The 25,162-nt window shown below is 39.1% G+C and overlaps 1 protein-coding gene across 8 annotated transcripts in view; it reads right to left on the reverse strand.

Moving 5' to 3' along the window:
- The window catches only part of AHCYL2 (adenosylhomocysteinase like 2), a 50,275-nt gene extending 26,426 nt beyond the window's left edge, over positions 1 to 23,849 (reverse strand). For 2 of the 8 annotated variants that reach the window (XM_072401887.1, XM_072401886.1), the window contains exon 1: positions 23,511 to 23,849. In XM_072401887.1, coding sequence (XP_072257988.1) covers positions 23,511 to 23,771 — 261 coding nt within the window. In that variant the 5' untranslated portion in view covers positions 23,772 to 23,849. Of the gene's footprint in view, positions 1 to 622; positions 877 to 23,510 lie in introns of those variants that run through there. The other 6 variants (XM_072401885.1, XM_072401884.1, XM_072401894.1 and 3 more) reach the window with 3 other exon arrangements.
- Positions 23,850 to 25,162: the final 1,313 nt, after the last annotated feature.

Here is a 25,162-nt window from a genome sequence, read left to right on the forward strand (position 1 = left end):
CAATGCGGTTCCCTTCTTTTCAAAGTACACAAAGATAACACTATCAAAGTAGTTAAGTAGTACAATGTACTTTTATATGTATTCCAACAGAAACAAAGTTATTACTTATTTGTTCACGTCCTATTACACCCAACTTTGCCTTTCTTCTCACGAGGACTTGAATTTGGTCCAATACATGTTGTCATTTAGGTATTTCAGACACAGAGCACAAACAAAAAGTTCTGTTCTACTTTGTGTTCTTACCTTTTGTTAGCATGTAAACAGCATCAACTAAATATTAGCAAAACTCCCATTTCCAGATTTTAAACCCACCTAATCTGCATAGTAGTTTAGAAATTGTTTTCCTGTAGTGCCATGTCATGAACTTATTATTACTTTTCCTAATTTATATTTTGAAAAAAGTCCTGAGATAAACCAAAAAGTTATATTGGATGTGCATGAGACCTATTTAATGTACAGCGCTGCGTAATATGTTGGCGCTATATAAATCCTGTTTAATAATAATAATAATAATTTTAGATGCCCCCCAAGGCTTGTCCACTAGAAGCAATGCAATAAACATGAAGTAAACTTGGTGTTCAGGAGAAATTTATTAGAAGAATGGGCAGGGTTCTATTCTTACCATCCAGTCAGGCATGTTGAAGGCAGTAGTATCCTGTGTGCTTTCTGATCTCTCCATTTCACCTGTGTTAACTGCAGCCTTCCTCAAAGTGTTGTGAAGAGTATCTGAGAAAATGGTGTTCTGAGCACAGCTCTGATAAATCCACTAGCAAGCAGCCACTCCAGAAGCTTAAGAGATCCGGCCTCCCCCTGCTCTCCAACTGAGCACAAAAACTCAACTATGCACGGATTCAAAAGTCAGCTAACGTTCCAGGCTCAGGCAGCGCTGTAATAGGATGCGTTGTGTGACACAGGAAATCTGTCAGGCCCCTCCTCACATAAATACTATCTTGCATTCCCCTTGTACTATTGGTGGTATCTGCACTTTGTAATGTCAATACGCTGAAACAATGACTCATTCAAATCCCTGGCTACACAAGTCAATAATTTTAATCAAGGTCAAGACAAGACCTCAACAGGTAAATTTATAGTGCTGCACACGGGCCCCTCTGTTCCCATGTAACTCTCCTTGAAAGTATATCTTAATCATGATGAAAGAGTTCTAGTAAACCGCGCTAATTGCTTCTGTTATGGCAGAGGTAACAGGATATGCAGGTACAACACAGCGAGTGTGTTCTGTGCAGCCAAGGCAGCAAAGCACTTACTGACTGCTAACAAAAAGCCTCCGCCAAAGGCATTTCAGTGTTCACAGCTGGTCAGGAAAATGTGACTTCTGGTTTCCTGCTATGGTTCGCAGGACTTTATCCTGAAGCGACACTCTGATACAAAACAGGTACTAAAAACTTTCCAATCCTAAAACTAATTTTCTGTCACTGGATGATTGTCACTTTCTGATCACCAGGTAGTGTTAGCAGCTTTGATACACCATAGGTTACAATGTAGATCAGGCTGAATGAAACAACACTCTTTATGTAGTAGTGGTAAACATCAGCTACATGCGAATCTGTGGCCCCAATTTCAACACACAAAAGATCATTTCCAGTGACAAAAAATCTAGTGTGTGTACATAGGGTAACATATTATTATTATTATTATTATTATTATTATTATTATTAATGAACAGGATTTATATAGCGCCAACATATTACGCAGCGCTGTACAATAAATAGGGCTTGAAAATGACAGACAGATACAGACTGAGACAGGAAGAGAGGACCCTGCCGCGAAAAGCTTACAATCTAGGATTATTTTAATGGAAAAGAAAAGAATTTACAGGATAAAAAGGGGGATTAGTGCAAAAAGCTTATACAGCTAATTTTCCCCCCCTGTTGCTCTTTAGTTTAGCAGAGAGACAGCACAGAACTTTTGTTCTGCTTTCTGTGTCAAAACTCCTTTGCGGGCAGTAGTGTGGTGGGTAGTAAAGGAGACATTTATTTAGAACATTTGCTGCAATCTATCTACAGGTATGAGCAGACCAGACAACAAATATACTCAGCATGTGAACTCTAAAGTCTTTATATGAAAGATAATAAGGTCATGGAAACATTTTACACACCTGCAAGATCATAAAGATGAGACAAGGTCATGTGGTGGGTAGTGGCTGTAATACTAAACTACTTCATCTTTAGCAATCAGGAGGACAAACAAGTGCAGTAACATCAGCGATTCATGGGAAATATATACAAAACTAAAACACAAAATCATAACAACCTAAGTAAACTATAATGTAACATTTTTATTTTGGCTAAATTTCAAATCATTGCATATGTGAACTCCCCACAGGAGTGCTGGGAGTACATTCAGGTATCTCGCATCACATTTATTCCACAAAGCCAATGAAGAATGTCTTGTTTTAGAACTAAAACTGGTTAAGTTTCTTAAACCCTCCAAATATCCAACATGCATTTAATGTGACTTGCTGCAAAACAAGGCACATTAATATTTTTAATAGGAATAAAAACTTTAAAGCTTGACTTTATTTCAGCAAAGATCACAATTTTGAAAGTAAAAGGCAGCTCTGCTTGCTACATTCACCTGATCGCTAGTGTTACCCACATAGATTTACTAACTTAATGATCCCCCGGTAGTTCTCTTCTGGGTTTAAATGATACCCAGAATTAGTCCACTTTGTGTGACCCCCGAATATCATGAAGTAACATGGACCCATGCCCTGAGTGACACCAACTTCAATACATGGTGCAGCTCTCAACAATCAGGATAAAAAGGTTCTGCAATATCCCCCGACACATCTGTAAAGGCAAATATTAAGATGAATGAAAGGTGTTCCAAAGAAAAGGGGGATGAGAAGTGCAATGACATCTTTATATTTATGATGTATCAGTTTCAGTTCAGTTAGCAAAATGGAAATATTCTGCCCTTTTTCTCGTACCTTGCATAGGGGCCAATTTACATAAACAGAAATTTTGTCATGAGTTTTCTTCAAGAAAATTTGAAATCTTTAATAGACAAAGTTTATACACGGATGCACTTTAGGTAGACATTGTTGTTTACTATGTCTCTTCAAAAAGTGCATTTGACTACAATGGATTTTCTATATATTCCTTCCTAAGACCAACCAGGGCAGCTAAGTGTGAATCTGCAAGAAGACCTAACTCTACAATATATTGCTCATTACAACACTGCACTACCCAGGCAGACAATGCAACAAACACTGCCACCTACTGGAGGCAGTACACAAGTACTCATTTTTTTTATCCCAGGAAATAGAATTGCATCTAAATGCTTAGTGTACAATGGTTTATTGGTGCCCAAATCAAATATTTGACATTCTCCACAGATTTTTTTTTTCCTCATTTTCCTCAACTAAAAGTTTAAAGAAGACAAAACTTGCATTGTATTTGATCTGTAATTGGGTACTTGGCTATTGTTAAATGACTTACATTCACAAAACCTTTATAGCAGAAACAGAAAACATTTGACAATTTAATGAAACTCTGTTTGCCAGACCATTCTTTCCAACAAAGCTTCTCAAATTATATATGTATATAACATTTTTGGCTATCTGTAAGGGTGATATTTTTCCCACCAACCATCAATGTAAGAGGCATTCTTCCCACTGACAGGGGTTCCCTGAAGACAAAGGTATTTCTAGGGTTCCCCCATGTTAAGAATGTTGGAGAATGCTGCTCTAACCTTTACAAACTGGAGTCAAAATGCTTAACAAGTTATATCAACAAATCTATAAAGCTCTGCCAATAAAGTAATAAAAACGAGTTTGTCATCACCTTCCTTTCACTATTCTGCATACAAATGAATGGAAGCAGAGAATACATGATGATCTGGCATGCACTCCACTCATACGTCTTGTTGCTCAAAAAACATGGCATTTTGTGGACTGAATGTTGTCAGCTCTGCTCAGTTTTCTCTTTCTACTCGGAGCCACAAGTTTCTCCCAACACCACAATGTAAATGCTCATCATTCTGTAGTTCAAAGAATGGACTGGGATAGCTATTTACTCAATCCAAGACATCACAATGCATTTGGTTGTAATGGGCTGGGATACATTGTAATGTAGGTGCTTTGAAATGACATTTAGAACAAACGGCACTGCAGCGCACAGATGATGCGTTCCCACAACATGGTGATGCAAACCATTAAAGTGCTTGTATAGGTCATGTGAATGAGGGAGTAAAAGCTGAGCTGTGTTATCTAGTAAAAAAGAACGGCTAGTAGCAACAAAGATTACAGGAAAAAAGGTTCATAATTATCCATTTCTTTATCAAAAATGAACAGAATCTTGTATCTGTTTTTCCTGAAATCTGTAGTATTTTAGGCAGCCACTAGATGGCGAGTTGATTCCACAAAAATATTACTAATCAGGGAGCTGCAGTGAAAGATGCATGGAGAAACCAGGCCAGAAATTCATTGAAAAAAATCTGGTAATGTTGGAAGAATTCTTTTGACTTCTTATTTTTAAAAGTTTCTGTTGTATGCAGTTTAGTAATCTTAAGTGGGAGGCCAGCAGTGGCTGAAATGAGCAATTAGCAGATATTCAGATAAATGAAAGACTAATTTGAATGCTGCAAATCATTAACACAAAGCTAAACTATCTGATGATATGCCACTACTAGTAAGCATTCAAATTCTAAACAAAAGACAGAAGGAGTAATTTTACTGAACAAATGTAAATTATTGTGACTTAGCCTCTACCTCATCCCTCTACAGTGCCAGAAGTGGAAGCTGGAATTGAAAAGGACAGTTCATCCAAGGAGACCCACAACTACAAACTAAAATTGTGAAAGAATTTGTTGAAATGTTTTGAGTACTTTTTGCTCCAATGGCCTAGAGTTCATGGTAATTTTTCACAGTACAACGATAGAAGATTTTTAAACGTATTATTAAATGAAAAATTTTAGGGCTTACAAGGGATGTAGAAACTATAGGTGGCACAAATTTGTGTGAATAAAATATACTGCAAACAATTCTGATGGGAAGTTTTCTCTCCACTAATCCCAGAGCAGAAATACTTAGCAATCTTTTCTCTATGTGTATCCTCGCATTGGAAAGATACTACAGCAGCTCTGGCCAGCAGGAAGGTTGGAAGTCACCAGTCCTGGGAAAACATTTGCACAAAGCATTGATGGATTGTGAGCTCACTCAGGCAGTACCTAGAACACTAATTTGGTGCCTCAAGCACTGGAAAATAAAAGTGCTTGTTGGCATAAAGATCTAAACAGGCTGCAATTAATGACTGGGCTCCACAACACAATACAAACGCCAACACTGCTAGATTAGAATGGAGTATTCTCAGAATACAGTATTTCCAAAAATAAAGGTAAAAAAATGATCCAGTTTATAAAGTTAAAACACATAACAAAGCAGAATAATGCTTGCATGTCTTCTAGCGTTTTCTTTGTACAAGTCTATGCATTCCACATAATTTGTATATTAATAAATTTGGAGATTATACTAGTAGAGAACAAGCATACTTTGAGGTAGAGAAATACAGAAAGAATTGCAGATATTTCCCAGTGAGCACCAAGAGCAACTAGAGCTAGGAAAAGTTGTCACATTAAGAAATAAAAAACAAGCAGAGAATCATAGGAACGATTCATTTTTTTTTAGGGTTTATGACAGATGTTTGTCAATCTGTGCAGTGGCTATTGGCAGTTTTTAACTATTTGTGACTAAACACTAGAGGGCAGCAGAGTGGCTGCAATTTCAGCTAACTGCCTATAGTGAGAACTCCATGTCCCGTGATTTCGAGACAGACTGGAGACACATTTAATGAGACTGGTAAAAGATCACTGCCAGGGCCCTGTGGGTATGCAGCCTCTGGGTCCCCTGATTAGGCACTACTAATCTAAAAAGACTCTAAAAAGACTAAAAAAGACTGCTGCTTAATACATTAAGAATGTTCAGGTGATTACAATGAATGCAGATATACTCCGTTATTTTTTTTAAAAAAGGCAATAGCTTCATGATATTGTAAGCACCTCTGAGGAACAATTAGAGCCATGACTATGGAATTTGTAAAGCACTGCATATTATGTAAATAATTGTAATTTAACAATTTGCAGTAGTTTGTTAAAACCCATAAATAATCCACCATCACCACTGTTCCAAGAACACAAAGTACTGCCAAGAGGTATACAATGATGTGTCTGGATAGCAGGAAAACTCCTAGAACGCACCATTTGGGCCAATAAGCCGTTCCAGGGAATCTAATTGTTTTACAAACCCATAAAATGACAACAATTCTTCTCTGGATAAACCTGTAAACTGCACCCAAATGTTACTTTTTTGTACAGTGTAATACACAATCTAGCAGACAGTGATAAGATCTATTAGACACATTAAATACCTACACATGTTTAAACAAACATGAGGAACAATAGGAAGAGAAGATAAATATTGTTCAAAATTATCCAAAAAGAAACAGTTGGATGCAGTCTTATGAAAATCTATAGACTTTTCTACAATACTCAAACAATATAAATTACTATAATTCTTTCTGCAATACTCAAATGTGTTACTAGCACACTTATATGGAACAGATCTGGTCCTCACAAGGTAACAGGCAATTAGCAGCCACCACAAGATGTTCACAGTATACCAGGATTGTGTAAATATCAACACATTTGGGTATGTGAAAGGATTCTAGTCAGGCTCCAGTGCAACCCTGCACAGCAAACACCCCGCACACAAAACACATCTCCTTTGTGATGTACCTAGGGCTAAAATTGTTGAGGAAATTAGGGGGAAAATAGGACAAATGTCCAGACCCCCCAGTGCTCCAATACCTCCCCTCGTAACAGTAGTCATTTATTTAGTCCACAGCCCAGTCCTTGCAGTGCTTAAGTGTAATGATCACAACATACAGATGTAACTCTGTATGAGGAATATACAAGGGGGTGCTGAGAAGTCTCTGGCTTTGTGGGGGGCATATGACAACCTAATATCTTAGTATGTAACTGTGCAAATATCAGGTCTTTGCGATTCTTAAAACTGTTTTTTTCTTTTGGTGAGAAGCTGTGATGGCAGAGGCACAAGCAAGTTTCACATTGTTGGGAGTTACGGGCCCTCATGAAGTTTTTGTTTCTCCAGGGAAAGTCAGCAAAGCACATTCACACTGAGATGTCACAAACACTGGGGGAGAAGTGTCCTTCCTACAGCACTGTCAAAAGCTGGATATCTCGTTTCAAGACTGGGCATTTCACCGTCGAAGATGAGCCCCACAGTGGGCGCCCCCCAACCTCAACTGACCCGGCAACCTGCAATGCTGTCCATGAGCCGATTATTGAGGACCGGTGAATATCCACCAAAAAGATAGCCCAGATACTTGACATCTCACAGGAGAGTGTTGGGTTTGTTATCACCTCTATCCTAGATATGCACAAACTTTCAGCGAAGTGGGTGCCGAAATGTTTGAACAATGATCAGATGACGGAACGAGTTAAAACATCCAAAGCCGTTTTGACCGATTTTAAAGCTGCACAGGACTTTTTGGTTAGTGACTTGAGGATGAAACCTGGCTCCACATCTATGATCCTGAAACCAGAGAACAGTCAAAGGAATGGCACCACAGCGGGTCCCCAGGGCCCAAGAAGTTCCGAACCCAGAAATCAGCCAGTCTTGACATCCATTTTCTGGGACAAAGACGGTATTCTGTAGGTGGACTAACTACCTCAGGGCTCTAGTATCACCGGACAGTATTATGCTAACCTCTTGGACCAGCTGAAGGAGGCAATTAAGACGAAACGCCATGGAAAGTTGACCAAAAGGACCCTTTTTTTGCAGGACAATGCACCTACGCACACGTGGGTTTCCAATTGGTCCACCATCCCCCCTACTCACCTGACCTGGCCCCTTCAGACTATTATCTGTTCCCGAATTTGAAGAAACACCTGAAGGGGCAACATTTTGAGGTCGTTTCTGACATCAAAGATGCTGCTCAAAGCTGGTTTGCGGCCCAACCAAAGGACTTTTATTTGAATGGTCTAAAAAAGCTGCAACTACGCTGTACCAAGTGCATCAGTCTCAGGGGAGAATATGTTGAATAAATGTGGTATTTCATAACTCTGGCTCTATTTCTGGGCAAAGCCATGAACTTCTCAGCACCCGCTCGTATAGCCCTGTACTTTTTTGGGCATTTTTAGGAACACACTGACCCTCAACAAGATTTTCAGATTCCAGTACTTTGTCACTTGAAGTGTTCACGCAGCCAGGCAGAAGTCGTTACATACATGACCTGGTCACTCAAACTATGGGAACAATTAAGATCAGCATTATAGACTTTCTGACGTAAACATGAGAAAAATTAGACCTATACTTCCACACAGCGCAGCTCCACTGAAATATTGTAAATAGCAGGCAAAGTAAAGTAGTTTTTTTTTTTAAGTCCAACTAAACAGCAAAATAAATAGAAAGTACCAAAGCAATCAAGTAAAAACACCAATTATAAATATTACCGTCGAAAATTAACTTTGCACATTCAAAGCCCCATTGTGAAGCTTTGTAGCCACAAGAATGGTCACATCTTTTGGTTTTCTGTTAGAGACTTTACAATTGTTCACGTCCTTAGAACTACTAAGGAGAAGTCCTCATGAAGTAAAATTTGGTGCCGTGTTTAATTATATTTGGCCTTTAAATTGGAGTATTCTGACCACCACTTGGCTTCTTTACATTGTCTTTATTCACATAACCGGATTGCTATTAGAACTTGCCTTCATTCATTTAGGTTTTAGTTAGGCTTTAAACTAAATTTTCCTGACAAATGTATTTGAATAATAGCCCTGAAATGAATCATTTTCCTTCTGACATTAGCCCCAGAGCAGTTTAAAATGTTATGGTCATCATTCATCATCCATCTTGTTGCAAGAAAAGTTTAACGCAATAGCAACAGTCAAATTCCCATTAATAACTTTGCTAATAGTCAACCATGGGCAGGTTTATGGATGCTGATAAGCTTTGAGCATACTTTTGAGTCACTGACCTTGAACCTTCAGTTCTCACAAAATATATTCTTGTAAAAATTTTTTTTTAATGTATTACACAGTCAATGTAACTTGACATGGATACAAAAAAATATTCTTTTGATGTGAGTAGGTCAAGCAAGTATATGCATATGGCGATGGGTTCTGCCTGCGCAAGCAAATAAGTCATTATGTGTTAACAGAACAACTTCCTTTATTCTTGGGACTAAGGAATACGATTATAAAGAGGTAAATGTGAATATTAAACATATACTGGTGGTGAATCATTTTCACAAGTTGAGTAAAATGCAACCACAGGCAATAAGTAGAACCTTATTTGCAAAGCTGAGAAGTGGCCCGGAAAATACCATACCATTGTATAGTATAGTCACCAGTGAAACTGCTATAGGCTGCCTTACAGGGTCCAATAGGCAGCCCAATGACCAAATAAAACAGCCGTCAGACAAAGCAGCTGCCAGTTACGAGGCTGGGGCTCAGTATCATCAACTTGCAGCAAAAAGGTCAGGTATTGGAAGGTAAGAAACACTGCAACCAATTCACAAATAATAGTGCATATAGTGAAGAATGATGCACAATATACTGAAAAATCGATTAGGGGTATACAGTAAGTAGTACTAAACATGTCAGAGGGAGAAAAAAAAAGTTTGAAGTGCCTTTAAAGCTTTAACATTTTTTGTAACACAAGTTTCCAATGCAAAACTTAGTGCCAAAACATATTTTCTTGCAAACATTTACAGAGAAGATGTGCAAAGAACAAGATCAGGAACAAAGATGATCTTCCCTCTGACTGTATGGAAAACCCCATTATGCTGCTCTCACAGTGAGAACACAGCACAGATCTCTCCTGGTTCCTCTTGTAGTGGGTAGACGGCTGCTGCGTGGGATACAGGAACCGCAATTTGATTTTTTTTTTATTCTGCTGCCACACACGATGACTCTTAAAGAGACTTCAAAAAACAGATTAACATTTGGAGATCAGCTGGCATCCTGATCACACCATGTGCTGAGGAAAGTAGGAAGTGTTCTGCACATAATACCAGGTAATAAAATAAAATTGAGAGGGGCTTCTATACACTTTTATACCTGCATGACACAGGAAACATATCTAAACACACAACAAACCTGCTGTGTACACACACTTCCCCATTCCTTTTCATAATCAACACTCACAATGCTTGAGTTCCTATTCATTCCATTGGGCCAGAGTGTGTTTTTGATGGGTTATAAAGAAAAAGCATCCTGTGGCGTTTGGAAATTAAATGTTTAGAAACCACTCCTAGATTCTCAAAAATGCCCCTACTGACATGAATGGGAGTGTTTTGGGGCATTTGTGAGTTCTCTACTCCAACTCTTCTCTGCTACATATCTTTGCTTACAACATCTTTATAAACAATTAAAAGCTTGTAGAAAAATTGTATAAGCGTTTAAAATTTAAGTTCAAGTAGACTTGGTCTTTAAGGAAATCAACAAGCACAATACAGCAAACTATAAGCAACTCAGCTCTGTTTGATCTGCATTCTGAATATTGTAGCACCTATTCCAGCCTACTTACAGTGAAATCACTTTGTTCAGGAACATTGAAGCCAAGAGTCACACCAGAGTGTGTTTAGGAGTTTTACAGCAAATTGGTATATACCTTCACAATGCAGACCTTCATTTCTTAATAATCTCTTTTAAATAATTTGATCATTGAATATCAGTGACAATACATAGATTTCAATGAACTTATTTTCAAGTTGAGGAAAGGCCAGAGGGAAACATAAGCCAATGCAAAGCACTGTATATGGGATAGAGTTTAACTTAAGTTTCTACTGAAAATAAATGGGGAAAAAAGTAATCAATACTAGGTGGTATGTGTTATCGATTGTACCAAAGTTGAACATGGAATCTTTAGTTAAAGTTTAAATAAATTATCTTCCCATTATTAAAGGCAAATCTAATGGAGAACAGCAAGTGCACCATAAAAATTGATAAGAAAAACTCCAAGAGTAAAGTGACCAGATAAGAGATTAAAGCATACATGCCAATGTGTTTTCTCAAATATGCCGGCCTGCACCCTGTAGTGAATGTACCTGCTGGGTTCCCCCGCAAAGTGCAGGCTATGTGTAAAACCATAATGGTGTTGTGGGTACCTCACGGACTTTTTCAAACTTGCAGAATTCTTACTGTGTTGGGAGCCGTTGCCTTCAGTGAATACAAGTTGTAAAAATAAATACATCAAGCACTGCAATGTGTTTTAACAATGCACTGCAGCACAGGTTCCCGACATACATCATTGCACAAAGTAACTCGTGTGCTATGGGCAGTGGTCTCCAAACATTTGGATGTAACAGACCGGACCGCACATATGCGTGGGAGCCATATGTCACTCAAAGGGAAAGAAACTTCCCCCAGAATGACGTCATGATGCCAGAACCTGTCCACCGCCTTGAGCCTGCGATACATATGGAAGACATGTCCTGCGGCTCTGGCCGGTGTGCCAGCCCCCCGCCGCCGTGTGGTCTGTCTCCTGACCCTGCTGGGGGGTGCACCAGCCAAAGCCGCAGACCACGGGTTGGGAACTGCTGTGCTATAGTCAAAATGTGCCCCTTCAAGGCTATAACTTGAAATGCATTTATTACACACAAAGTGGATTTATATAATTTCTGATAAAGTACATTTGTCAAAAAAAATCTGTGGGGATATCTTAAATTTCATTATTTTAAAGTGAAACAAAAGTTTCACTTTGCAAAAAAAAAAAAAAAAAAATTCCCATCTCCAATGATCTGTCTTGCCTGCTTGATTGCACCATGGAAAAGTCAAATAGTTGAGCATGCGCAGCTTAGTAGTGGTTGTCAGGAGAACCCTTGTACATGCCGGAAATTAATGAACTCATGCTCACGTGTCACCTCAGCATGGCCAATCAAGATGACTGAAGGGTTATTTATGGATATTGAAAGGCAAAGAGAAAAAAAAGTTTCCAGTTTTAGATAGCCCGGGGACTCAATTTTTTTTTATTGTCCTCAGTGGTGTGTACTGTGTGTTATTGTCCCCCTTTTCTACTGGTGAAATTATGAAAAAAATCATTACCTTGGCACATCTGCCTAAAAAATAAATTCTCTTCACTTTGGAATATTTCCACAAATGCCCTGCTTGTCTTTAGGACACAAGTTGAAGGGCAATTTCCAGATTGTCTTAAATATGGTAAATATATACCCCAGAGAGGTGTTTTGACCTGCCCCTATTTTACCCAAAACCTAAAAGTGAAAGGCTATGGATACTATTATACTAGTTTACTATAATCAACAGCTAAACTGTTTATTGGCCAAAGTAAAAGTATACACATTAATGATATCTGATAAAAAAACAAGTGTTTTTAAGGCACAGACATTTGAAAGAAGAGTCTCACTGCCGCCTAGTGCTAGCACTCCTGCAGTCTAATAAAGTAGTGCAGCAGGTAGGTAAAACAGGGTTAAAAAGAAATACATGAAGGATTTTGTGTCAAAAGGTTTTGTACTTAAAAATATAATGACATATAAATAAATGAATACAAGGCAGCGTAAAATTGTATTTTATATTTAGGTTGGCAAAAATGCTCAGCATATTTACCAAGGTACAGAAATTGTAAATACTACATATGTAACAAATATATGAAATTTGTTGCTACCTTAACCCAAAAGGCTCACATTTTGGTTCAGTTGTAATTAAACAGCAACAGAACTATAGAGGCAGCCATTCCAAGCAAGAGCCTTGGTTCCCTGCCTTGTGAATCAGTTATTTCTCATCCTGACACAGGGGCTCCAACATTGATTATTCAGCCCACACAATAATTGCTGAGCTCTTGTTCAGGAACAATCACAAGCTGGAACAAGAGCACATAGAACAAACAGCAGTGTTCTGTTAGCAAGGCCTCCCCAGCAGACAGCAGGAACATAAAAACTAAACATTTCAATGCAGTATTTTACCTAGAGATGTACATGTGTGATATATTTCCCACGCCTTTAAAATTAAACAAAATTCTTAATCTGCTAGTTTTATAATTAGGAGGCAATTTACCAAGTTCTTGTTCACACCAATGACAGCACAATAAGAATGCATTATAAAATAAAACAGAAGCAAACTACAATCTCTTGGGTTTTTTTAATCTGGTCCGTCAAATACTGGTACAAAACTGTCCACAGGCAGAGAAGGGTGACCAACAACACTGTTCCCACTGAAATTGAATACAAGTTTTGTTTCAGGTAATAGCATTTACATGTAATTTATATCAGTTCATACAAACATTCTACATCCATACTGGCCCGGCCCGTCTGTCTTATTTTAAAACTCATGACCCCTGAGCCAAAACGTTTGCCACCCCTGATACAGAATTTGGCCTCAATTCACCCCAGATACAAGACTGCCTATAATATTGAGTACCAAGATAATACCCAGGTTTTAGATACAAGAAGAATAAATTGTAGATAATTATGGAAACAGGTGGCAATGAAATTCTATATAGAGTGATTGTTTTAGCAAACCATTTGGGATATTAGCCAACTCCATAATTCAAATAATCAAAAGAATGAAAAAAAGAAAGTTTGAAGCAACTTGTATGCTGCCACAGAAATTGAAATCTGGAATCAGCCTAGGACAGTATCTGGAAGAATACAACTCAAAGTGGTTTATCAGCTTTTAAGTGCCAGCAACACCGAGGTCATGGTCTTATCTGCTTTAATAAGAACTTTAGCACAATAAAGAAGGTCAACATGAGATGCAAGAGACTATTAAAATACCTTACAATGCAACTTTACTGCTCGCTTCTACTAAGAATTGTTTTAAGAAGATTGTCTCAAGTCAAGCAATGTCAATGACTTGGGTTACATAATGCAAATTCGGCCAATTTCTATGAGCTACACGATTATAGTGAGGGAGTGTATAATGGAAATGTACAGATGCTGCTGGCATATTTTACCTTTTATCAAGCAGCCATTCTGAACTAAAACAATATGCTAATAAATGACTAGCTTTTAATCCTTTTATTTTTATTACATATGCTGGCACTCTACTCCATCAACTTCCACTAAAAAAGCAACATTTACATTTGTTTAGGAAAGTAATCTTGGTTAAAACCTTTTTTCCCCCACCAAATTTCTTCCGAAATCAAGTACTAAAAAAAAAAAAAAAAAATCAAAGTAAATTGAAAAAATTACCCATTAATCAAGAACTCCAGTGCCGTCTGGTGCACTCTGCAATAATATCTCAAACACTTATCAGGAAGTTTTAAGCTACATATATATGTCAAACAATTGTCCCAGATGACCAGTTGCGTTTGTCTTGGGCAACAATCTGACTTTGGCAGAGGTCAGCATGGGAAGTTTGACAGACCTGGGCCCATTTACGCTAACTATTTTATTTTACGGCCAGCATTTTTTTTTTCGTATTTACAAACTACTACGTATCAGCGGTTTTAGAAATGCAGTCATGTGGCCATCACAAAATAGCTCTGTTAAACCTATTACATCAGTCATAACTGTGTACATGCTATCTTGGCCTTGGCACTGTCTGCATGGAGTTTGCAGGTTCTCCCTGTGTCTGTGTGGGTTTCCTCCCAAATTCCAAAAACATGCAGTTAGGTTATTTGGCATTCCCTCAAATTGACCTTAGATGACATAGCTATGGCAGGGACATTAGATTGTGAGCCCCTTTGAGGGACAGCTAGTGATATGAATATGGACTTTGTACAGCGCTGCGTAATATGTTGGTGCTATATAAATGTAGTGTAATAATAATATTATTATTATTGCCACGTGTTGTATTATTATTTTTTACAAAACAAACTGATCTATATAACCTGTGAGTGGTTTTATTATTTTGGCCTACTGTTGAATATATTTAAATTTAATTTATATATGTTTCATTGTTTAAAAAACAAAGATACACATATTAAAAAAGAATGGCTCTGCCCTTTTAACCTATATCCCTGAATCTACATTGCAGTGGTTAAAGTATCAGTGACATGGAAGGGAAAAATACAAATGAATGCCGAGGCAGAGTAGAACAGATCATGCATTCAGCCTTTATCCTGTAGCAGTTGCCAAGGATATAGTGATGTCACAGTCACTCCTCTCCTCCCCCATCCTCCCGCACTGCTGCTGTACAGAATGCTTTGTACCCAGAGGTGTCCCATTCAGCCAGCAATGCAGATAGTACATCTAGGACTTTGCACATGGATGAACATACACCAAATAAAGATTCTTTAACAAATGAAGCTTAAACCCACACAAAAATTGTTTTATCTTCAACACCTAAAATACAGATGTAGGTTTATTCTAATATAAGCTTTTACACATTATCTGTTCACATTTGTACACCTCTAATATTTCATTCTGCAGACCTACCCCAGCAGATGATCTATCACAATATCAGCAAATGCATCCTAATACATGCTTTTACTCAAATGTTCATGCTACTGAGCTGCCAGCTTTACCAGTAATCCTAGGCAGAAACACTGGTTAGAGCATAATACAAATTATCTTGGATTTCATTGTAAAAGGTCTTCTACAAAGAATCCAGACCTACAGCATTTCACATGAGATCATCACCAAACACAGGGATAGGATGTCATTTCATTTTTCTCAGCCCATGCTTTTTCAAAATCAGGATAATTCAGACTTAAGGCCGTATGTATAGACTGGCGACTGTAGTTTACAACAGCACCACTTCTAACAATTTATCTTTCAGGTTTATTATTAATGTGCTGTGCGTTTCATTAGCTTCAGGCACTCTGACAGAGCATAAAGATCATTGTGTTTCTCTAACCAAGAGAAGCCAAGTAATTCCATTTTCTCCAATACCTATCACGAGACAAGGATGGTAATAACAGGCTTCCTAAAAGGTGGAAAAAAAGTTTCATTTACATGTAACATAAAAACCAGGGCACTTCTGCTTAGGAGAATAAATGAAGCATTATGCATGAAAGGTTTACCATGAAAGAGGCCTCCTGCATAAGGTAAGCAATATCCTGCTTTATATACAACCAGACAGATTGTCCCCAACTAGATCCTCCTTGGAGCAACTGCAGAGATTGGAAAATAAACAGTTTCATTTACAATTCTACACAAAACTCTCCCTATAGAAAACCCTTACTAAGAGGAATATCTGCTGACTCTAAATGCAAGTTTTAGGTTGCATACAATCTTAAAATGATTTACCACCAAAGAAAAAAGCTAAAGTAGATCTTTGAAATGTTGTGATTTACATACTTGAAGCGTACCTAAACTCAGAATTTTCACTTTACATAAAAGGTGCAGCACTGTCCCCTTATATCTGGCAGCTCCTTCTAGATCTCGGGCATGTGCAGATAGAGCCCTTTCGCCAAAAGGGAAACAAATTGCCGATCTCACGCATGCGCAGTGAGATTTGCAAGATTTTTTCCCCCCCATCTACTTCACCCAATCTCACGCCTACACCGGGTGACATAGAAAGAGGAAACCCGGAAGAAGAGAGAGAAGATTGTGGCGCCTAGCACGCCGGCCCGAAGATGGATACCAAGACAACGCGGGACCTGATGAAAAAAACCTCTGGATGGATTGGCTGCTCTGCAGGATTGAAGGTAAGTGCATTTTTTGGGGGTTTACTTCCTCTAAGTCCTGGGATTCAGAAAATATTTGACACCAACAGAGGAACATAAAACCCAGGCAACTACCATTTTCAGAAGGTGGCCAGCTGGATATCACTCAAGATTAATGTTACCATAACAAAGGTGGTGGAGTAGTGTGGAACAACACAATGCACACAGCAAAGAAAAAGGCCAACGTAAAAGTAAGAATACTGTTTTATACATAAATGAGCATTTGGGGTCAATCTACCAAAACAAAAAAATGTAAATCTATTCAAATTTTAATGCCCTAGCAGATATTAAACAAATCCCTGATCATATAGTTCTACCATGCAGCTTGGCCAAGAGTGTGAATCGTTGGTAAGAGACAGCAACTCACTTATGAGGTCGTCAGCAAGCCTTCATTAATTGGATTCACAGCACAATGAGGGGTGTGTGTGTGTGTGGTCTTTTATAGAGTGTATAGCTACACAATCTATGTTGCCATATTTCAAATCGGTATAGTCCATACAAGATCTCTTATGACGATCTGTTATGAGATTCGAATTTTACTAGAGAGGATTAAGCTGCGTACACACTTGCAATAATTATCGCTGGAAACGAATGACTAATGACCGATCGGCCGATAATCCTTAACCAAAAAACTGCACAAGGACTGACCAACAATGCCGACAAACGAGGATTGGAAACGAACGACCGTCCCGGTGGATCTGATTGAGCGACGGATTGGTGGATTAGATTTGCACGATCATATTGTTACAACATGTACAGAAGTGTGCACAATATGATCGTTGAAAATAGTCTTGCATAATCGTTAGTCGTTCGTTTTCTAACGATAATTATTGCAAGTGTGTAGCTAGCTTTAGTTATGACAAGTCACACAAGCTAGCCTTTTTGGTCAGTGGGGGCAGACAGATGGCTGATGGTGGAACATAATTAGTGAGACCATTGTTTGCACATGATACATTAGGCAGTAATGTTTGTTTGCAACACCTTCCCCCAACACAACTTTGGCAAAGACCTTGACCTCGCAATGTAAGCGCATACTGCACATAACAAACTTACATTTGTTAATAAATCAAGCAAACAATATTAAGTCTTGGTACAAGGAGAGTATTGTCCTAACCAAAACAAAAGGTCCTGTTAAGCATTCTAAATAATGAGGTTTCTTCATTTGTGGGAATTAAGACTGTAATTTTAGTAAAAAAAGAAAGTAACGTGTTTAATATTCACTCAAGATAGTACATGCTGATGTAAATGTAGCATCAGCCTTAACAAAAGCCAATTAAATAAGCGTTTAATAACAGAACTATGAAACTGCCAATACAGAATTACAGTGTGCAGAATTACAGAATTAGAGTGTGGCCAATAGTTAACCATTATCCTGACCCTCCAGCTTTAATACATTGAAATTATGGCCCATATGTATGTACAGTATATTGGAAAATTGGGATTTTCTGATGTGTATACTACTTCCAAGTCTGCAGAGCATAGGGGATCCATAGTTGGTACTTGTGGGGGTATGAAGAAGCACATATCAGCACTATCAAATGCAGGTCTCAGCCTGGTCTATACTACACCTCCAGCAATTGGAAGCTTACACAGACCTTTCCTTTGCTCCGTGCAGCTAATACAAAGGTGGATAAACATACAGGAGCATAGGCAGACGTTTTCATTTAGACATTGCTGTAGGAAATCAGAACACCCACCACCTCCTGTCCGTTATCTGATAAGCACCTGTGATGTTCCCTTAAGATTGCAGTGGCCTAAACAAAACTCAAAGGTGAACTCTGGTTTTATATAGTTTCCAGACTTCTCTCCTGTAATGATGTTTCCTATTTGAATTAAACAGTAGTCACTGTTACAGTGTGTAATAGAAGTTGCAGCTGTGGTATGCCTTATTTCCCAGTAAATTTACATCCAATACCATCAGCCCTCCACTTCAAACTCTCCCTGGCCGATCCCATTCATTCATTTGAGTCCTGCAAATCATACAAGCTCAGCATCACACATGCTCATTACCAAGGACGGCCTGCATGAAAATGCTGTATGCCCAGGAAAACCCACCGTTCCATCCAGACGGACATCCACCCATCAGTGAATTTTGATATTTGCATAACTCCTCCAAAGAGCCCAGCCAATGCTTACATCAGGGATTGAAGCTTGGAAGAAGTATAAAGCAGGGTGCTGGGATGCTTTCGGGAAACTACAAACTGCACTCTGCCAAAGTCTCCCAGCAGCCATAATATGACTTTACTGCTTAGAGAAGCACAGACACAAAGTGATGAAGTAATTGGTTGTAAAATACAGTGTGTAATGAAACTTAAAAACGTAATATGCAGGTGGAAATGTAGGAACCAGGGCAGGCAAGGTTTTAGAATCACAAACAATGTTTTCCAGGTAAAGTTTACTTGTTTTTACTATGTATGCCCCAGTTAAAATGTACTCCTCTGAAAGGTGTATATTCAATTTAGCTATCCCTCCTCCATAGCTTACACTACATACAAACATGTTAGATTAGATAGAGGTTGTATGGAAGAACCTCATGCCACTTATTATTTTTGTAAGTGCAGGTAGAGGCAAAGAACTTTGGACTTGAGCTAGTTATAAGAAGCAGCAATAGAGTCAAATGAAGATATTCCATGATATCCAAAAAGATATCCAAGTATGGAGACTACATCCACCATTTAACCCTGCACATTGTGAATAGAAGAACAAAAGAGGTTAGTGTAGAAGTTATTGTAGAACTAGCCACAGAAATGGCATTAAACAACAAAAAACATGGTTGTCTTTTAAAACCTGACACCTTCCATGCAACAAACCAAATGAGTGGCATTTTGTAAGGCCTGTACTATCCAATATCTTTTATTGACTAGATACTTGATTCAGAAAAAAAAGGTTCTTTCCTAAACAACTTTTCAAGAGAATTACAGCCATTACTTTGCCATTCTGGCAAAACCATTCTTATTCAATATATGCTCTATAAGAACACCACATTTTAACTGTACTTAACTTTGATATATATATAATGCACTAATTAAAAAAACAAAAAAGTTTGAAGCCACTGTGCTAAACAGCTGAGCTAAGCACACATTATCGGACCCGTCAGACATATCTCAGCGAGATGCTTGGCTGGCTGAGCAAGAACAAGACAAATAATTATGCATGGCTAACTGGCTCATGTAAAAACTGCTCGCCATTCAATAAAGATCACATATGTACAAAACCCAGCACTAACACAGGAATAGGATTTTATTTTATAGAATAAAATTTTACTATTCCTATAAAAACCCATGTGGAACAAAGCAAGAGCCAGCAGCTGTCCTTACTTACGGTACATGTATTCTAATGATGAGTGGATACAGAATAATAAAACTGCAAAGACATGTTGGACCAAACCATGTGCACATACTGCATGGTTCATTCAAATATATCCACTACTGTCAAACTTTAAGCCATTGCAGCGTGACTACATATAAATACCAATATTAAAACAGCAATGGACTGTCTAGTTTACTGCTCATGAAAGAAAGAATTTAAGGCAGTGGTCACTAACCGGTGGTCCACCTGATAATTTTGGTGGTCCACAGAAAAATTTGGACATTATTTGCACTTTTTATGTTTATTATTAATAAAACAAAAATATTCTAATAAATTCCTATATTCTATATGACTATATGACTATTTTCTCCTTCATACTGCACTAAATGCACAAACTGTACTAGAGACAAAAAAACAATGGAGGGTCAGCGTGACGTAAGAATAGTAAGTTGTATGAGGAAACCGTCGCCGAGCCGTACGCTTCACTGTTGTTTCCACCATTATACCAGTCACCCCGCTCCGCAAAAAACGATTCTCATCCGATTGTTTTATTTTATTTGTCAGATGATCTTTTAGGTTAAGTATGACCTTAACTGTGTATTTTCTTTAAGAGTTATATTTAATGGCATCAAACAGTTTAACTTTGACAACTATTATTTCTTGTTTGGTCTTAGATGCAAATGCAATAAACCCATAATGAGTAAGAAAAAGCAAACAAATATTTTGCATTTCTTTAGTAATACCAAAGATAATGCAGCTAATGATAATAGTAACAATAGTAATACTTCATCTAACTGAGCTGATCAATTAATCAGAGCCTCCACAGTCCTTGTCAGGCAGCATTAGGGAGATCACTATTTTACAAATGGATTTATCTATTAAAAAAAAAACATATTAATGGTTCGTGGGATTTAAAATTATGAATTTAGTGGTCCTTAAAGGTTGGCGACCACTGATTTAAAGTACCTGTAACTATATATGTGCTTCAATAAAAGTACTTCCATTTGTACTACACTGCGCGATATACACGCACCAAACATTCTACAACAGCTTTACACAATAACAGAATACAGTGCCCTTTTGTTTTCCTTTTTCATTGTGAACGATTTTAATGACCTATACAAGTGTTACACAAGGTATGTAATATTACTAAATACAAGAGATACAAAATTGGCCAAAAATCGATAAATGCATAGCCCATTTCCTGTTAGAACATTGTGTTATTTCTAACCCTGATATCCACACAAATCAATAAGGCTAAATGGAAACCAGCAAATTTGGCAAATAGACTTTCAAAAATACATCCAATCAGATGAGAAAGACCAGATCATGCAGTACTTGTATAGCCCAAATCAGAGAATAGGCAATTTTGAAAACTATTTATACAGGCAGATTGTCAAACCATTTCTACAGGTCCAGGGGGTGATGGCTGGAGATTAGCACGTGAAATAGTGCATGAACCAAAGCCGTCATTACAAAGGTACCCTCTCTTATACTAGGGTGATCACTGCAGGCAGATAGAAGGGGGTTACAGTAAACTATGACAATTTCCAACATTATTTCTACTAACATTCACCAGTGCCGACATGTAATTCCCTTGTCTCCACATCCAAATTATTTCAGCACCAGTTGAGGCCCTTTTACAAGTATTGAATATAGAACCAAAAGTGGAAAGCTACTGAATCAAAGCAATAAGGGGTCCTGGGCCTGCAGAGAGCAAGTGCTTTGCTGCAGTCTTCCAGCAGAAGATGACAGTGACAACTTGATGATATGAACAAACAGGGAGAAGAGTGTTAGGAAGTAAAATATCAAAGTTTAGTGATGAATGCACGCACAAAGAAGGGGAGCTGAACACAAGCAAACATTGCCACCACAATTCCTATCCATTTTTATTTTACTGAATACAGTATATGGAGGCAAAACATTTTTTTGTACGGAAGCGTTAGACCGTAGTCAGTTTTTATCACCATGTCCTACTTGGGGAGACTCACTCCTTCCACTGGTCATCATCGTCCCCTAAGCTGAAAGGGAGAAAAAAAAATCTAATTTTTTTGAGTTCTCCCCAAAAAAGAAATAACCCAATGACACTAGATCCGTGTAGAACTGTGACAAGGAAATTCTCCCCACTTTGTGAGATTTCCACTAACTTCTTGGAAATAAAGGGGAAATAACCTGGCAAGCTTTTATTCTTTCCCCCAAGAAACGTCAAACAACATTTGGCCAGTATGTTACTTTAATAGCTGGGTTGGAAAGATTTAGTAGTGGTTTTCCCTTCTTCTGTAGCACTGCAGGCCAGCACACGTGACGTATCGATGGTCAGATGAATAATCGTCTACTCATAGCTATACTGTACATGACAATCTGATAGTATGAGCTTGTAAACTAGAAGTGAGACTTGTGTTCAGGGCACGGATTGGACTGAAAGCTGGTGAGGAGGTTATACAGCACAGGACTTCCCTTTGTGATAAGAACAAAACAACGCTCTCTGATTGTAATGGTCACATTGTGTCTAAAGGCAAAGCCACCAACCGATCATCTCCATGTGAATGTAAATCCTCTACACCCCTTCAGCAGAAACAAGTCTAATCATAGGCACATGGTCACTTCCTGTTCCTGTAACAACTCAAAAATAACCTGGATATCACATTAGCTTTTGTAGCAAAGCACCTCTTATCACTGAATCCTTAGTGACAGGCTACATGTAGCATCTTCCCATGGAAGAGAATGAATGGAAGAGGCAGTGAGCAGTTCAGTACCACTACTAATCCCCGCTGCCAAATGGGCTTTGGAGGTGCTGACCACATGCTTAATTCCTGGCAGGAAGGTGTGTGTATATAAGTGTCAATATCATGCCAGGCACACTTACCACCAGAGCTATATGAACTTATCCATGTACTGTCTGGTCACATGACCAATGCCAAGGCATTTCCTTATAAGGAAAGTGATGGCCTGATATCAGCACCTAGCTCAGCTATCAATGACCATGGGAATAACCCCTCTGTATATATCCATACTTGACATTAACCATTGCCTTTACCAAGTTCCGGTTATCTTTATTAGTTATGATATAATCAGGACATCTCAAGGTCACCGGTGTGGCCTGACAGCCGTTCTGTACATTTCCTTGCTATATTTTGCGGTACAACTGATTCCATAGCAAAGCCAGCGCTAACCAATCAGAGCAAGCGTCACCCTGGACCAATAGAAGGACAGAACGCAATGATGGAAGGATCTCTCAAAGAGGAGCTGCGCTCACCTGTGCACATCACTCCATAGCAACTGCACGGTACCCTCCCGCTGCTGGAGGGAAAAATAGTCCCCCCGTTCATTAGTGAAGGGGATGTGCTGGCGGAAGAGGGGCGAATAATGTGTGCGGATAGCCGTCATCTCCTGCACCATCACCGGCTCATGAGATAGAGCGAAGGAAAAGTCACCACGTCACCAGGAAGGATGGGGTGACATTGACACCCGAGCACACACAGCTGACGTCACTGGTCAGGTAGCAGCGCCCGGTGTTGTACACATGATACACACCGGATGACAGCGGCCCTATATTACCTCACAGGTGAGTGCGGGGGGCGGGGAACATTACCTTTTTGACGGTGCGAGGAGCCTCACTGACGGCGCCCTCTGGGCTTCCTGCGCCTTCTCCACCCTCTCTCGGACGCTGCGCCGGGTCACTTCTCTTCATAGCGGAGGCAGGAAGCCCCTTCACCGGCTGGCTTAGCGAGGGGGCGGCGGAGTTGTTATCAGGCTCGGCAATGGCAGCTGAGACCAGCGGCGCCCCGTCATTTGACTTATCCTCCTTCAACTCCACATCTGCCATCTTCGCGGTGACCAGCTGTACGGACATGGCGAGCGCTTATGCGGTATCCTCGGCTGCCTTCTGATGCACACAAACACTAGCACGCTGCCGGCAGCCGCTGGCACGCCCCCGCACCTCTGTCCGCCTCCTTCGCCGTGCGTCATGGGAAACGTAGTGCCACCCATAGTGTTGCCTCAGTCAATGCGCAGGAGAAATAGACTACAAGTCCCTGCATGCTGTGCGCTCATCTCCTTTCTCACGGAGGCATGACGGGAAATGTAGTGTCCGCCATTTACAATGTCTCGGAATAAGGTGTAAATTGACTACAATACCCGACAGGTCTTGCTATAATAAGAATGACTACAGCTGTAATGGGGCGGGGGCATTACGGTTTCAATTATCTTTATTAGTAAGTGGGGTGGGTGTGAGGTGTACAGTAGTAGAGGCCATGTAGGAGGCTGTAAAACTGAGCGAATGCCCTCGACAAATGATAATAAAATACGAATATATCAATGTTAATACATGCCATGGGCTGTCTATTTAAAGAACAAAAACTGATAAATCGTTTTCCACCTAAAAACCCTGCATACCAGTAAAATGCTTTTTCTCTGCATTTGGGCCTTGCTGTGTCATAGGCAATATAGGGGCTCTATGTATATAGCTGTGAAACTGACATTCACTGAAACATTCCCTGCAGGAGGATCATTTGTTTCATTGGCAGTCATTGATTTTCAGCCAGGGAATGTTTCAATGAATGGCAGACTGCTTTATACATATACCCCATAGTCTCCAGTTTTTCTCAGCTCTGCATCTCTTTCATGATCTGGTGTAGAAAAAATATACAGCCACATGATCCCCTATCCATTAATGTGTAACCTATTAAAGAGAAACTCCTAAAACAACACCTCACCATCCTCTCTGTCCAGCTGTGTGTTTTTCATTCTTTTCTCTCTTCAGGTCTTCAATTTTTTGGCAGGTGATCCAGAAAGTTTCCTATGGTAACAATCCCCAAGAAAGTCACTATTTCAGTCTTTATTTGGCAGTTCAGGAGTGAACATGTCAGGCTGATCCAGGACTTTCAGTATTTTCAGGAGTTCCCTTTCAGTTGCTGGATTTATTTGCCTTCAAATCTGTTATCATGGGCACTCAACCTGACATTTAACTCTTCCTATGCTGGACTGTGTTCCATACTACCATGATACAAAACCTTTGCCATCTTCAACCATCTCCAATGTTTGCTATATTGGGGATAGATAACTATATTTTTGCAGTGTATCATAAATCCTGGTGAAGCAGTTCTTACTGCGAAACGCGTCAAGTTCCAACCTTGGGGCTCTATTTGATCTACATTGAAATGACTGGATGGATCAACTGTATTATAATATACAACAGATGTATATTATATCCATGCTTTGTATCAATTTGGTGTTTTAGAGTGT

This window comes from Pyxicephalus adspersus, chromosome 2, assembly GCF_032062135.1.
Source record: "Pyxicephalus adspersus chromosome 2, UCB_Pads_2.0, whole genome shotgun sequence".
Taxonomy (NCBI): domain Eukaryota; kingdom Metazoa; phylum Chordata; class Amphibia; order Anura; family Pyxicephalidae; genus Pyxicephalus; species Pyxicephalus adspersus.